We start from the raw sequence: 16,128 nt of genomic DNA on the forward strand, positions 1-16,128 counted from the left end.
CATTGCAGAAAACTTAATCATGTATTTACATTTAAAAAAAGAAATGCTCATGTAACCATTGATCTGTTCAACACATTATTTCTGTACTGCGTCTTTTCCAGCCTGCTGGGAATAACTGAGCATTAAAATCAAAGCAATATTTGATGATTTTACTTGCTGGGAAAACTGTTTTGCTGTTACATACAATATTAATGGAAGACAAAAGAAGAGTTCACCTACTTCAAAATAACATTTTTATCTTACTGTCCCGTGGCTGTTACATTGATTTGCACGTGTGCTAATTAGTTATCATTGAAGTTACAAGCAAATGTTACCACCCATTGTTATGGCTCAACCCTGTAAACTAGGCTGAAGTTTTCTTGTAGTCACATAGGTGAACATTTTGCCAGGTTCTGTTTGTGTCTGTAAAAGGTTCAGGTATTCCAAGTTGGAAATTTAGCCTCCACTATTCAGCTTACTTTTATAAGCCTTTACCACCTTGTGACACTTAGTAACAAATGTAGTTTATTAAAGTCAAGTAACTGGTTTTGTTCTATTCTGGTATTGAAAGAGCAACAGATTTCTCTTATGCATATAACTGAATATTAGTTGTAAAGGTTGCAGTTGCTTCCACATGTTCCTTTACATAGGAAAAAATTCAAATAATTTGGTCTTAGTGGCCAGAGTCACTACGTTATGTAGAGCATTGTTCTCTTGAGATGATTCACAATTACTGTCTGAGTTTAGTTAAATAACCTTTGAATCATAAGAGAATGCATGAAGCAGAAATGCTAAATACTAACTTTCAGATATGCTAATCATTTGAATTCTGAGGAGTAATGTGAGGGCTGAGCATGAAATCTGGTACACATTCAGTCTTTTAAGTAGTAATACAATATTTGCCTAATTCTTTTTTATTCACGCAACTATTTACATTGACTGGAGAAAAAATTAAATTAAAAATCAATAATTTTGTTTAATAAAAAAGATGTTCATCTTCTGTTTTAGCTTGGCACAGAAAGGATCCTAGTGTCCATCTGGGCATAATTGGACCTGCAGTAAGTTGATGTTGTAATTTTTATTTTATGTGTATGTTTATTCCTAAATATTTCTATTTACTCGCATCTGAGAGATCGCAATAATTCTTTCCAAACTGAACCTAAGTCAGAGGACTTCTAACTGTTGCAGAGATAAGAAGGTACAAACCTACCAGTTATAAAGGCTGTCCACAACAGGTCTAAACTGTGGAAGTGGAAGTGGAAGCGATTCCAATGCTCGGACTTCCAAAGTGCAGAGTTCTGCTATCAGCTAAAAGGCCTCCGCACTCAGCATGTGCTCTGCTTTTGCATTGCAAAAGGCAAAGCAGCTAAGAGGATTTTTCTGTAGAGGATATGCACTGAGGTAGCTCAACTCTGTTTAGTTAGGTTTGTATTAATGCAAACTGTTATCAATAGGACTAAAATAGTTTACAGCAGCTGTAGATTTGTTTATAATATATACTGATTTTTTTTGTTCAGAAGGCTTGGGCTAGTTTTATAAAGGGTATTTGCAGCTGGATTACTGTAATTTTATGTCTAGCTCAAGCACATGACTTGATAATGCTATTAATCTATTATGGTCTCTTAGAACAAAACAATTAGTGTTTCATTTGACTACAGAAAGAACTTTTGAAGGTAAAAAGTATCAAAAAATTTGGATTTTAATATTCGCTTCTGTTTTTATACCTGTGGGATAGTACAAAATTTTTTAGAGCATCAGAAAGTACTAAAAATGGGAACTCTTGCAAATAGAATATTAGAAATGCCTATTTCAATATGAATAATTTATAAATGAGCTTATCAAATATTTTGAAAGGCCGCAGTTGCCATCTAGAAGAATTTTTTTAGCAGGTATTGTTAATGAGGTTTTTTTAATACCATGAATGTGATATCAGATGCTCATTATCCCTGTTCTTACATCTTTTGTTCACGTGGAGGATTGCGTCTTTGTTCCATTCCATTTAGATTTTGATGCCATTTCTGGTAGTCTCAATTCGTACACAATTAACAGTTGTCAGCAGGTGCAAAATGATGCTAGGTTTCTGTCTGACACCAGACAGCAAGGACAGAGCTTGAGCTGAGAAATAAAATTGGTGAAGTCTGTGTGACATTTAGAATCTGAGTGCACTAAGGCCTGGGATACAGATATCTGACAGGGAAGGTAGGGTCGACTAAAATAAACTGAGTTGTTCTTATATGTCCACATCTCAGATTAAGCTTAGAGTTGGTATCATTCCTTCCAAATGAATTGTAAGTAATCTAGTAAAATGTGACATTTCATTTTTTTCCCCCTAAGTCATAAAGATCCTGTTTAACAAATTTGGAATTTACGACTTCCAATTCTCTCATTTCACAACAGTGTCAATCAGTTAAATGCAGCTCTTCTGTGATTGCTAACTCTCTTTAGATAAAACATACAGTTGGGTTGCTGTCTCAAAATGTTGTCATGAGTTTCTCAGCAATGGTTTGCTTTTCACGAAGCACCACCTCCTGAAAGAGCTTAAAATTAAAACTATCGCAGTGTATTGGGTCTGGCTGAGATACACACAGTCATTATAATGAAATAATCTTCTTCTAGTTGTGGAGAAAGGTTTGAAAATGTGGGCTTATGAAGCATGAACATAAACAAGGAAAACTACTGAATCCACCCAACTCCACCCTATCATTTTTAAATCAAGTAGCATGATTTTTGAGGAGGTAACAAGACTGAACTTCTCTGCAGAGGGAAGTATGCACCACTTTAGCTAAGTCTGAGTCTGTTCTGAATGCTTAAAAAGGAGTAAAGAGTTGCATAAGTTTTCTGCCAGTCTTTTCTTTTCTAACGGTCTCTTAAAACTTGGTGTTTGAATATCCACCATTGTTTCCAGTTATTTCCACTTTGAGATGTGTCTGATTTCACCTGCAGAAGCTAAGGCCCTTAGAAAGGAACCATCCACAAACATGTAAACGTTCTTAAGATTTCTGTTAAGTACGGTGCTGAAAAACTGCAAAACTACAAAGTACGTGGTTATTTTCAGAACCATGAGAGAAAGATGAATATTCCCAAATCTCAGTCTAACCAATACCCTACCTAAATATTTGCTAGCACAGTATTTGCTGTGGGCCAGATCCTCAACAGTAGTGACTGCACTGTAAGTTGGTGAGGGAGCGGGGGAAAGGTGCCTCTGAGCCAGTGAAGCGCTTCTCCTAATTCTGTGCAAAATGAGGTTCATTCCCACAGCTTCCCACAGCCCTGCACAGGGACCAGGTGGAGCTGCAGGGAGGCTGGCCTCCTGCTTCTGCTTTTAGTATGTTGACTGTGTCAAGGGAACATGCTTTACTAAACTACCAAATCTAATTGCAAGACTTTTGAGAAAGAAATCAGTTGTGGCACATGTATATCCATAGTAGAAGTCTTGAAAAGGCAGCCTGTAGCCTTAATCTAACCAGTGGAAAAGGTATGAGTAGGCAGCTGTGTCATATGAAACAAACTCTTGCTGATGCTAAAAGGGTACTAAAAGCTTCACTGTTTCATCTGGGTAATGTGTTCTTGTCCCTCTGTAAGCCTCAGCTCTGATTCATCTTCACATGAGCCTGAAAACTTGCAGGCAGTCTGTTTTATAAGAAAATAAATAGAATCTGAATGGGCAAATAAGAACTATTTTTCTATTTTCTCATTCAGTTTTGTTCTTTGTAAATTTTGGGACATATGATTTTATTTTTAAAAGCTGTTTTTACATTTTTATTTTATCTGCATTTTTTTCCATACTAATGCAGAAAATGATTTGGAAGTGAACTGGTGTGGAAGGCAAATCTAGAGCAGGTGTAATGAAGCTGTGCTTTAGAATCAAAAGATACACTTCCTGCCTCCGGTGAGGATTTTAAACATTTTAGTCATCTTTTAAAATTTGCTTCACTTTTTCGTAAGCTAACGTCTTTACAGTAAGCTACCAGAAATAACCCTGTGGCAGTGCATAGGCGGGATCAAGGACTGAACCTCCTTAAAACATTTAAAAACATATTTCTCCCATAGTACTAAAATATTGCTAAAGGATGAAAATAAATCTCAGCTCTATTGGTATTTAGCTGTACTTTTCTTATTCATGTTACTTCTCAAACCACAAAATCTTAAGAAAATCAGTGCCATTATCTGTGAAGCAAGTCATGTTTATTGTGAATATTAAAACCCCACACATTAAGATTATATTAATTAAGAATATAAAGAACAAAGGCCCACACACTATTTTCTGCTTTGCTTCCATAAGATTATAACCTTTTCCCTGCATTTGCTATGCATGATTGTCTCAAATGGTGCAATCTAGTAATGTTGCAGGACTGGGTACTGTATAATGTAAAATTTTTAGCATTTATCTCTTCTTCCAGGTTTCCTTTTGTTCATTTCTACAATGAAATTTGAAACAATAGCTAATTTTCAGCAGCTTTATATTCCAAGAATAGAAGCTTATGAAACTTTAAAAAAGTTAAGGTCACAAAACTTGTGTTCAGCTGTTGGGTAACCTCTTGAAGCCCACTTTGTACCTCTCTGCATAATTCTTAACCATTCTTGTAGACAGTACAGAATATTGCTGTGTTTGTAATGACACTGTTTTCCGTTGACAGCTGTTTTTCCTCTGTTCAACTTCTTTCCATGCCTACTGAGAGTTTTAGTTGAATAACTGCCTCCACAGACGGAGGGACCTATCGGGTCATCTCTTTATAGTGGATGGCTGTTAACCTACTGTGTGTTTTCTGGGCTAGTTCTAAAATTAAACAGCTGTTGACACAACTAAACTAAGGAACTAGAGGAAGTCTAGTAACCTGCTCCAGAATACCCTAGAGCACAATAATTAGGAAAATCAGATAGGAGACAAATATACAATTTCAAACTCTTTAGCCTGCTGAGGAATATGTAATTCTGCCAGCTATATCCTGAATAAGTGCCCTACTCGCCGAGATATTTTTTAAAAGGTAAGAGCTACTGCTACCATTAAGCTGACAACTCTTCTAACCCTTTGTTTGCTTGTTCTTCCAAGAAAAACTCCCTGAAAATGAAACTCTTGTTAGAAATGGTAAAATGAGCTGTTCTAATATTTATTAAAAAGATTATATATTTTTCTTTTAGACCTGAAGTTTTGTTACTTTAGATCCTAGTTGCCAACTTGTTTCAGCTGAATTAAAACTGTATTTTTACAAGTTGTTAATTGTCCCAAATTGCAGTAGTAGAGCTACATGCTAAGCCAGAAGACATTGAATTTCCTTAAGCATTTAGTGCATGGAAAAGATGATGTAGAATGGCTGAGTTTAGTATGTTTGCAAGGTGCAAATTCTATTTCTGGTGCATTTGCTGCAGGCAGATTGCGTTGCATTGCAGACAACAGTTGTGTTTTCAGTTCTCTTGCTGAGCCTATTCAACAATCGATCAGATAAAAATTGTAATGTGGGGTCACCTGCTGCTGTGAATAAAGCTGATTGCTTTCACAGCGATGCTGTCAAAACCTCACGAACCCGATCAATTGAGCAAATTCTTCCTATCTGTATTGAATATTCTTGCAGATACAGCTTTTCACTCTTTAGTACTCTGGGTGATACTCTGACAGAACTTTAAATGCACTAAGACCTGTTTTCCCCTACAAAGTCTAGAGGGCCACAGTAGTCCCAGCATTATAATGAAGATGTTTCTGGATCATTGCTTCTGTCTGAGTTAATTTTTATATGACAGTGTCAGGACCCAGACTGGACAGACCAGGGAGTCGTGTTTAATTCAAAATTCCCTCGGGCTAAATTAAGGTGAAACGACACCAAATGATCAGTTAAAGATTTTATTCATGACAGAAGCAAACTGAACTGGGGAGGCGTGGTAGTAGGTGGCAGGGTTTCTCACAACAGGAATTGGCATAAGACTACTTCTGTAAACTGTGTAACCATATATATCGATTCAGGGAATAGGGAGATCCCTCCCGTTGAGTCACGAGGTTCAGAGCGGACCCCCTTGCTTTCCAGACTCCTCCTCAGAGAAGGGTCTAGGGGTGGCTGGATCTACTCTTAGTCTCAGACTTGGTCAACGGTTTATATCTTGAAACGGATGAGGTGTTGGGATTGTGGAAAAGGAAAAGGAAAGAGAGAAGACGACAGAGAGAGAGAAAGGAAGAGAGAAAGATTTCACCAGTCCTGGGTCCAGCGTTGGTTCAGTCAGCCGAGGGGTCCAGTCCCGGTGGGCTTGCGCACCCGGGGCTTCAGTTTGTGTCCTTTTATCATCCTTGCCCCTCCTTCGGGTGGGCACCCGAACTCGTCAGGTTAATGAACAGTTTGTGAGCCTTTGGGTTTGGGGGTTGTTTGTGGAGTAACTTCTCCTTCCCTGCAGACACGGCCATTGTTTGATCTTTGTATCAGAACAGTTTATCAGAACAGGGAGCTGCACACCCTCCAGCACGCCCTCCCCCTCCTGTTGCTGATGTCTGAGCTGATGGGCTTTTCACCTTGGCTCCTTGCTGTGCAGGGTTTGTCTTTAAGCAGAACTTGCCCCACCACAATGTTTGAGACATTAACTCTTTCAGTCTCTCACAGACAGCAATTTAATATGGTGTGTTTATCGAAGATTTCCTAGATTTTGATCATGGTAGGCCCTGTCCTTAACAGGCGCCTTCATCTTTGTGCAGCATTTGATCTGTGACTTTCTGTGCTGTCAAACATCTCAGATGTTTCTTTGCCCGTCAGCAGAGTAGAACTTCCTTAATAGCATATCTGGTCCTGTTAGCTGTGGTTTCTTGCTATGTGCCCACTCCCCTTTCCATGTGTCATCTTACCTCATCTGTTCTGATAGAAACTATTCATACGACACAAGCTGCTTTTCTCTGATCTCTGCTAAACTGATGAAATTTGCATCTCTCTGAAGGCTATTCCTCTGGATGGATGATTTTTTAACAAAAGATGATAGGTAGCTGATGATCATATTTGCCTGCTATGTTGATAGGTAACAAAATAAAATGTGGCAACATTCTACCTGTAGAAGAACTGGATCACGGAGACATTTTGGGTGGAAGTAACATTCTTTTCTTTTCAGTAGGTTTTTCTGAGACTGTGCTAAGTTCCTAGGCAACTTGCCATAGTCAGTTGGCTTTGGAAGCATTCACATCTTTTAAATGCATTTCCAACTTACTGAACAGCTTATGTTGTATCTAATTTCTGTTATATTGAGCCTGTGGTTAGATAACTGTGCCCCCTCAAGTTCCTAAATGTAGCTCAGGGGGATCACTTCTCTAAGTCATTGCTACACCCATCCTGAAGGTAATATTTTAGCTGAATTCTCATATTCAGGCCAGGCTTCTTGGAATATCTACCAATAGAAGAATACAGCTTAAAGGAGTGTTCTGTTTATGAGGCAGATGGCAATTTCTTGGCTTCCACAGAAGTAGATGGGATAGAAATTAATATCTTAAAAATTTTATGAGTCACAGGCTGTAGTTTTTCTCATCCTTCTAAAGGTAGAAGAGCAAAAGACCATATCCCACTGCTCATTAAATCACATGCAAGTACTCCATTGATTTTAATGGAAACAGAGTATGGTTCCTCATGAGAGGAACTCAGCATCAAAATAGTACTTTGGGGAAAAAGCTGAAAAGATATTTATATAGAAATAGCAAATGTGAAGTTCAGTATGAAATATCCAAGGAACCTGTGACATGACATACTGGCTTAGTGTATGGATCTGTATCACACTGTTGCCAGGATCAGGTAGTGCTTCAGGAAAGGGCACTTGATTTTCCCTGCCTGCTGTTACCAGAAATACTTTCTTAAGCGGTTATGCAAGCCTTTTATTTCTTGCATTCAGTAGGAATTCATTCCTTAGTGCAAGAGGGATTCGCTTGAATCTTTTAATTTATGAAGCCCAGTTTTCAGGAAATAATTAATCTTGTGTTCAAAGTACACAATCATAGTTATAAAATAAATTCTGACTTTTTTCCAGAAGAGTTTTCTAAAATGCTTTGTGAGTGTTCTCTATCTCATAATGTGAAAAAAAAATCCAAACCCAAAATATTAGTGTGCATTAAAAAAAAAAAGCCATGTTGTTCCCATGTTACAACTGCTGCGTGCTGTGCAAGCTATCATAAATTAATCTAATATAGTCAGTCAGCCTTAATAAAAAAGTCGAGTTCTGCTCTTCATGTCTAGTTAAGGATTTCCAAGATCTGTTTATTTCTTTTAATCATGTTAAATGAAAACAGCAGACATAGTTAAGCTTTATAAATAAACCTGCTGGAGTTAATTGCCCAGGTTAGACAACTTTTTAATAACTCTAGCATGCCTTCATGTTAGACTGTATTTTAGAATTTTGTGTTTATTAGTTTTCAGACAAATGTTTCTGTCAGTGCATAACATCTATCTGACTGTCCCAGTTTACATGCGGATCGCTTCCTGCATTAACTGAAGCCTGAAAAGTTCCTTTCCTTCCTCACATTGCTTACTCCATACATAAAGGGACACAGAATTGCTTGGCACATCAGTGCATTGTTCCTCGCTTAGACAGTAAGTTGTCAAATTGGTCATTTGAATCATGTTAGCCTTAGCAAAGTCATCTGAAAACAGTCATTCATGTTAAATAGATCTAGCTCTAATTAGAACCTGCAGCCAGAGGGATGTCAGGGGAGAAGAAATGGAACCTCCCTTTCTGACAGTAGCCCAAAGCTACGCTGCATTAGAGAAGTCACTTAAAGGTTTAGAGTGGAGTAGTTAATTCACGCTCTGCTATACTGTGCACTCACCCCCCTAGCTGGGTATTCTAAGTGTCAATCACTCACGAGAGCATTTATCTGAAGAGTCAGATGCAACGACCAAGTTACAGATCTGTGGTGTGATTTTAAAGCTCAGCACATTCATATATTTAAATATTTCAGTAAAAAATGTGCTAAAATTTATTTTTGTTTTCTGGGTATTTCAAAGATATGCTATAGTGCTACAGTAGTGCCATATACCTGTGTGTGTATTCCTTTCTAGGTCGATCCACTTTTTACCAGTGAAGTTAAGGAAAAAGTTAAAAGGTAAGAAGTTAATGTTAAGCTTTCTGTCTGCTCCAAATGAAAGCAGTTGGCTGACTAGCCTTTAAAATCATGTGTGTAAATGCTCTTTTGTATATATGAATGAACATACACGCACAACTCTCTGACTAACAAATGTGTTCTGATTATTTGGCATGTAACATTCTCAGACTAGGTATTCTATGCATTTTAAATTTTACAATTACCAGTAGATCGCTTCATGTTTTGTGTTAAATCACATCTGATTTAGTGGGGTTTATATTTATTATTCTTTTGGGTCTTTTAATTCTTTCTTTCATCCTGGCCTCTGCAAGATTTTGCATGCTTGCTGTTGGTGGGTAAATGAGTAGATGGACAAGATAACCCTGTATAGCTTTTTTCTGTCTCTAGTTTATATGCTTCCTGATTGAAGGGTATAAATATTAGAGAAACAAGATTTTTTTGTGTGTCTGCAGAACCTAGAATTGTCTGACTTGAACAGAACCACCATGTTATCTCTGATTGATAATATCTGATAATAAAATCTGCATAAAATATGTGTTTGCGATGCCATTTTTGGAGAAAAAGATAATGGTTTTTGTTTTCTACCAGGTTATTCATGGGAAACATGACTCCTGCAATCATGTGTTTATACTCCAGTTGATATAGTTAGTTATCTCTGCAGAAACTGGATGTTGCTGCACAATCAGAAAAGCAATGTTCAACAAAGTCTAGTTGACAGGGAGTTGGTCTTAATGTCAAATGCACTTGTGTTTCCATCTGGCTTAGTGATCTCATGTTGAGGTTGAAGAGGCAGGAGCAGGGTCATCAAGTGGAGGAGATGCTGGCTTTTCAAAAATGATCACCAGTCTTAAAGATCTCATTCAATTCATCTGAGACTGAACTCCTCATTACCCTATATTTCCACCCTTCACCCCTTATTCAGTTGACCTTGATCAATCTGAGGAAGATGAGGACAGTAGAAGTGTAACCATTCAGAACAGAAGAGTGCTTATAATAAAAGAGGAAGCAGAAGAGATCTTTCAGAACCACATTCCATCCCCAAAATCCAGCATCCGAAAAGTCAGCATCTCCTGCAGTTGACCATTCTGATGATCGCGCTCCATTTCTCTAAGTATTTAAACTGTGTGTTTTTCATAAATCTCTGCATGCAGCCTCCCTATATTACACAAATTCTTTAAGGGAGAATTGCACCCCTATGCATTGAACTCAGCTCATTCAATTATGAGACTGATTGTGGTTAACAGAGCGTGGTGTTAAGTGATCAACTATAAAATTCCAGAGCAACAGACAATGAAGTGGCAGATAGCAATGTATACCGTATTGAGTTTATAACCACATTTTTATAGATAGAAAGCTAACCAAAACACGGTAAAGTGGCTAACCCATGGGCAAGTGATTGTTAACATCAGAACCATGCCAGAATTGCTCTGACCACCTTCCATCATTGCCCTAAGTTTTAGGAAGAATTGTTAGAGCACGTTCTTAGAAGGTGTCATATTTGTGTGCATTTTATTTCTAGGGCACCTGGAGTACATTTATTACAGGACATGCCACAAGATGATCTTCATGCTGCTATGAAAAGGTGCTTTGCTGTGGTGAACAGCTCCATTTCAGAGGGGATGTCTGCTGCAATTCTGGAGGTAATTGCATCTTAGCGGTAAGGTTTTTCAGGGAGGTTATAGTGAATCTGAAATCGCCTTGTATCAGTGGAAATGTGTGTCAACATTTTTTGTCCATGTTTCAAAGCTAGTGAAGACAAAACTAAAATATTTCTTTTTGGAAGTGTTAGTAATTAAGGTTTTCTTCCTTTGAACTGACATTTTTTTATGCTTTGTCTATTTATTTTTTAAAGGACAGAATGTAATTTTATCAATGCTGTTAAATTAACAATACAGACCTGAGATATTAGTATCATTCTGATTTACTGGGGTTGTCACTATTCTTGATTCAACATCCACTTACTTATAATGTTGCTAGAATAGACTTTCATTTATTTTTACATCCTTTCAAAAAGCAATCTTAAGAGCTCTATTTGGTTATTTAATTCTGAAATGATTAATGAATGAATGACATGCTCTGTTAATTTTTTTGCCATCTGTATTGAAAATTAATAACCAGGTTTATTTCATACCTGTCAAAGTAGGGCACTGCTTAGTATCAAATGCTTTCTAGGAAAAAAATTAAATGTACTTAAAGTGGAAGTTCTTTGGGCAGACGCCGTTTACTATTCCTTTTTTTTTTGGTGACTGCTGAATGTTGGTTTGTGATGATCTCAGAAGGTCATAGAAACTATGACATGATTTGTACTAATGAATCTCCTATTTGTTTCTAATGAGTAATCACATGTTGCATTTCTAGCGTGCTTTTCTTCCGCACATCTGAAAGCCCTCATAAGTAAGAACTAAGTGAGCATTGTAAGAATTATGGAAGTTAGATGATGGTAAGATAGCAAATGTGTATTTCCTGTCTAAAATGCCAATGCTCAGAGGTGGAAGCAGATGCTGTTTCACAGCAACAATACTCTATAAACAACAATTACTACAGACTGTGACATTTCTAAACTTACCAGCGTGGCAGGCTAGACAAATCTTGTGTGTTTGGTAGTTGAGATGAAATGGAGTGTACCAACACATTACCCAGCCCCAACTAAGTCAGTGCCTCAGAGAAGTGAAAGTTAAGTAACTGTCACTTCCTCCTCACCAGTTACATGTTCCCTTCAGGACTACTCACATAACAGTTGACCGAAAATCCATCTGATTCATTTCCTGAGAGTGTCAGTAGGTTAGAGGGGGCTGGGGGAAAGGGGGGAGAAAAGCAAACCAGAAAGACTATTAGGAGACACAGCATCTGCAACAGAAGTGCAAGTGTGCCTGGCCTGATACAAATCTGTATGCAAACTCAGGACTGACAGGACAATTGGTATAGTTTTCCCCCAAATTTTCCCATCAGATTTGAGCAGTTAAAAGGCACTTTCCTTAGCTTTTATCAGGAGAGGGAGCAATCTTCTAAGTTCAGTGTCTTAACAAATATGTGGTAACTCAAAGCAAAAAGATAATGCCAGTTTACTTCAGAGGGAATATTGAGCCTGCTTCAGGAATTACTGATTTTTGCTCTCCTCTTTTGAAGTTGCAATTCTGAGAAGTTTTGAATCTGATAACTATAAGACTAAATCAACAAGGAAGGTTTTTATTTGAGCCCTTCTCTGTGTGGCTGAACTATTCAATTATCCTGTCAGGGCTATTGAATAGTCAAATACCACCTCTAGTGGAAAGCTCTTCCTTTAAGTTTCCACTACACAGTTATGCTGAGCAATATATTCCCAATTCATACTGAGACCTGTCAAAAAAAAAAAAGAAAAAAAAAGAAAAAAAAGACACCCCCCTCCAACAACTGTTCTATTTCTTTTCTTTCTCTAAGAATTACAAGACTATTCTGGCAAAAGAGCATTCTATGCAGCATGTCTTTATACACACTTGCAACATTAGCTTCCTCCATTTTGATGTTTTTCTTACATCAGGAAAAAGTATATATTAGGATGAATTATCCAGAAGTATTCATTTTAACTTTTCATGCTGAATTTATTTTTATATATGTATGTATGTATATATATAATAAGATGAGTTAGTATTACTTTTTTACCTTACATGTAGCTGTGCATATCATGTCTTAGGCTAGTCTTATGATTGATACATTTAATTCTACTGAAGACACTACCTTTAACTAAAAACAAAGTTAATCAACATTTAATCTACCTTTAAGTCTTAATCTGAGTTTAACAGCTAAACATGCTAAAATAAACTGGCAATTGACCATAGTGGAAAAATTAAATTCTCTCTTCTAACTGCAAGACATGACCTATAGTAGGCTGTTGGGTACTTCCTTGTACATGGTAACTTTTTCATAAAAAGAGGACAAAAAGACCCTGCTCTCCTTTCTTCTGTTATTACATTGGTGGAATAATGTCAAACCTAATATTCAGGTTTGTTTTGTGTTCATGCATAATCACGTCTTCAAAATAAAATGCAATTTCACATATTCTGAAGTGGAATATTTCCTCCTGGAAAATCTATAACCATAGGTGTAACACACTTCTTTCCACCAGCCTCAGTCCTATATTGCCTTGTTGTTGAATAGTGGAGGAAGGACAGCCTAATCTCTGAACTGGTAACTCAGAACTTGGAGTTTATCACGGAAGTCATGTAACAGGGATAAAAGAGCTGGCATGCTTTCAGATGCCTGAGCTTGCTAGTTCAGGTGCATGTTGGTTACAAGCAAATGAGTTACCAATTACAGGTGCAAACTGAAATCTTGCGTTATAGGAAGGAAAGTCCAACAGACATGGCACAGGTGTTGTGAGACAACAGCTCTGGTCCCAGCTGAGTCAGGATTTTCTACAAGCAGAATTAGGTCTTTAGTTATTGCTTGAGAAACTATCTGCAGCTTGCCCTTTTTAGTACCTCAGACCTGTTTGAATTCTTCTTCTAAAGTTACAAGGATTTTGGTATTGTATGTCTGTTTACTAGACATACAACTGTAGACAGTTGTACAGTGGGATTTGATGACATGCTTATAAAATATCCTACTGTAAAAACCTCTCTCTCAGACGAAGTGTCAATCTAATATAGTCAAGTCCCTGCTTGAGATGGCCAGCACTACGAAGGCCATCTGTTAACATCTTGTTAAATTAATAAGGCAGAAAACTATGTATAAAAATCTTTTGGTCCTAGGCTGGAGATAACATCTTGCTTGAATTTGGAAATGCAACTTTCATTCTCTTCCAAGTTCAAAATTTAACAAGGTCATGAATCTGTAAACAGTATTTTAGTATGAGATAAATATTTAATAGATAAATGAGATAAATATATAATCATATCTATTTCAACCTGTCTTAAGGTATGAAAGAACTAGAAGCCATAACTAATTACTTTGTCGTCTAGTACCGATATTGCAGAGATTTTGCGATAACTGATCTGTTTTCTGTTTGGCATCTGAAGAAGAGAAAACAAGCATTATAGCAAGCGTTTAAAATACATCTCTTCATCAGAAAGCTCAGGAGTTCTGCATGTTCCTGGGCAGGTGATGGTGAAAAAAGGCACTGCTACTGGAAAATTTTATATGTTCTCTATATAGTTGGTAAGAAAGAGGTTTTTTCCATCACCATTTCATTGGAGTACTTTTTCTGTGCTCTCAAGAGTATTGCAACGGTTGTAAAAGTCATTAGATTGTTACGCTTTTACCAAGAAAAAGCCAATTGAAAAAAAATTGTCGTAGAAAAGGAAGATGGTCAGACTCTATTCTGTTGTAAAGCAAAATCCAGTCTTAGACAACATATGAAGTACAGGCCTAGTAGTTTGGAATATAAGCCACAGCAAACTATAAAAATAAAAAAATAAAAATGAAGAGATGTTGTAGAGCAGAAACATTGAAGAGGGGCCAACGAAAAGGTGCATAGGCTAGGAGGAAGAAAACGAGGGACAATCCAGAAGACAAAACAGTAAACAAAAACCTGTATTTACTCTATAAGCCTTATACTGCTGGTTAGAAATGCTTATTGTGTAACATGCTTCCAAAGCTGAAATTTACACCCTGCATCCTTCTGAAATAGCATTAAAACACATTTGCAGTTGGAATAATGTAACAAAACGGATGGCCAATGGACTAAAATGTTATTTTATGCTATTATTTGTGGAACCTAGGTCAGTAAATTATACATATTTTCAACAATGCAAATGATTCTTTTACTGCTTAAAAATAGGCTAAGTATCTAAATTAAATTCTAAGCCACTTCACGCAGTAATTATTTACAGCCCAATCCATTTGTTTTAAGGCTAGCTGGTATAAAGGCAGCCCCACACCTTATGTATTTGTCCATCTGTTCTGTCTTTCAGTAGCTATAATTCATTGGTACCTATGTGTTTTGGGACCCAAAAGTTTTCTTACGTAGCAGCTACTGCCCTTCAGCTCTATGAGACAGAACAAATGTCTTTCCCTTTAGAGTTCAGAAATTATGGAAAATGAAATATAAACTTAGTGATCAGCTTCAATGCATCATCAACTATGTAGCATTCAGAAATAGAAGTGAATGAACATATGTTGAGACAATTTTTGTTTTTTAAAATGTGTGCTACAGTCCAATCTAAACTGCAGTGCAGCAATACTGTGCCAGCCTATGCAACCACACCATTAGGTACAGTCCAACACAGAACTGCCACAGGCCACTCACACACATATTTGATGTTCACTATCGATGTTCAGCCCAACGGCACAGTGTCCACTATCCACTGCATCCGACATGCTTGAATCCAAACTCCCCTCTGTCTTGCAGGTAACTATTTGTGGGGATAGTGGCACTTCCAACCATCAGTCCGGGGGGGGTTGTGCTGTGTTTTGTGTGTTTTCTTCTTTCATTCTTTCTTTCTGTCTTTTTTTTTTTAATGGTGTTCTTTCCCTTGAATGGACAATCACTTGTTTGGAAAGTAGCCAAACCTGAAATAAATACTCTTATAGTTTTGGTTTTTAAAAGGAGAAATACAGAGAGGTGAGGAGAGGGTCTTAGGCAGGAGACAATGAATGCTGACACACTTCACTGCCACTGTCAAGCTCTTGATTTTCAGTTCAGAAGTTCAAGTGAAATATCTTCATTCCCTGTTCATTGAACATGTTTGAATGAGGTCAACAGCCAGCAGACTGAACACAAGGGCATTTAAGCCTGTCAATAGGAAGGGCCGAAAAAGAGCTGAATCAGAAATTCTGTCTCTCTTGGAGAGATGTTGGAGATGTTGATGCTTCTGTGGGAACCCCGTGTTAGGTCTATAATTGGGTAATTAGAGCCAAAAGCAAATTCCTCGACCTGCAGATTCAAAACCTGTCAGGCAGAGTGGGGCACCAATATCTCTCATTTGCTGGCTGAACTTTGAAGTTCTATGAACTTTGCTGTACTGATAAGTAGATACTGTCATCAAATGTTTTTGTAAATCTACCTTTGGAAAACAGGTTTCTTTTGTTTAACAGTGAAGTCAGAGCAAATGACAAATAATTTGTGGATGACCAAAACTGTATTTCCTCTCACGAAAATGACTTTATTTTAAAAAAAGCTG

At 37.4% G+C, this 16,128-nt stretch overlaps 1 protein-coding gene across 1 annotated transcript in view; it reads left to right on the forward strand.

Moving 5' to 3' along the window:
• GLT1D1 (glycosyltransferase 1 domain containing 1) overlaps window positions 1-16,128 on the forward strand; it is a 58,963-nt gene that overhangs the window by 32,438 nt on the left and 10,397 nt on the right. The window contains exons 8-10 of the mRNA XM_052796734.1: window positions 988-1,037; window positions 8,988-9,031; window positions 10,551-10,671. Of these exons, the coding sequence (XP_052652694.1) occupies window positions 988-1,037; window positions 8,988-9,031; window positions 10,551-10,671 (215 nt within the window). The remainder of the gene's footprint in view (window positions 1-987; window positions 1,038-8,987; window positions 9,032-10,550; window positions 10,672-16,128) is intronic.

The sequence above is a fragment of the Harpia harpyja genome, chromosome 9 (assembly GCF_026419915.1).
Source record: "Harpia harpyja isolate bHarHar1 chromosome 9, bHarHar1 primary haplotype, whole genome shotgun sequence".
NCBI classification, from domain to species: Eukaryota; Metazoa; Chordata; class Aves; order Accipitriformes; family Accipitridae; genus Harpia; species Harpia harpyja.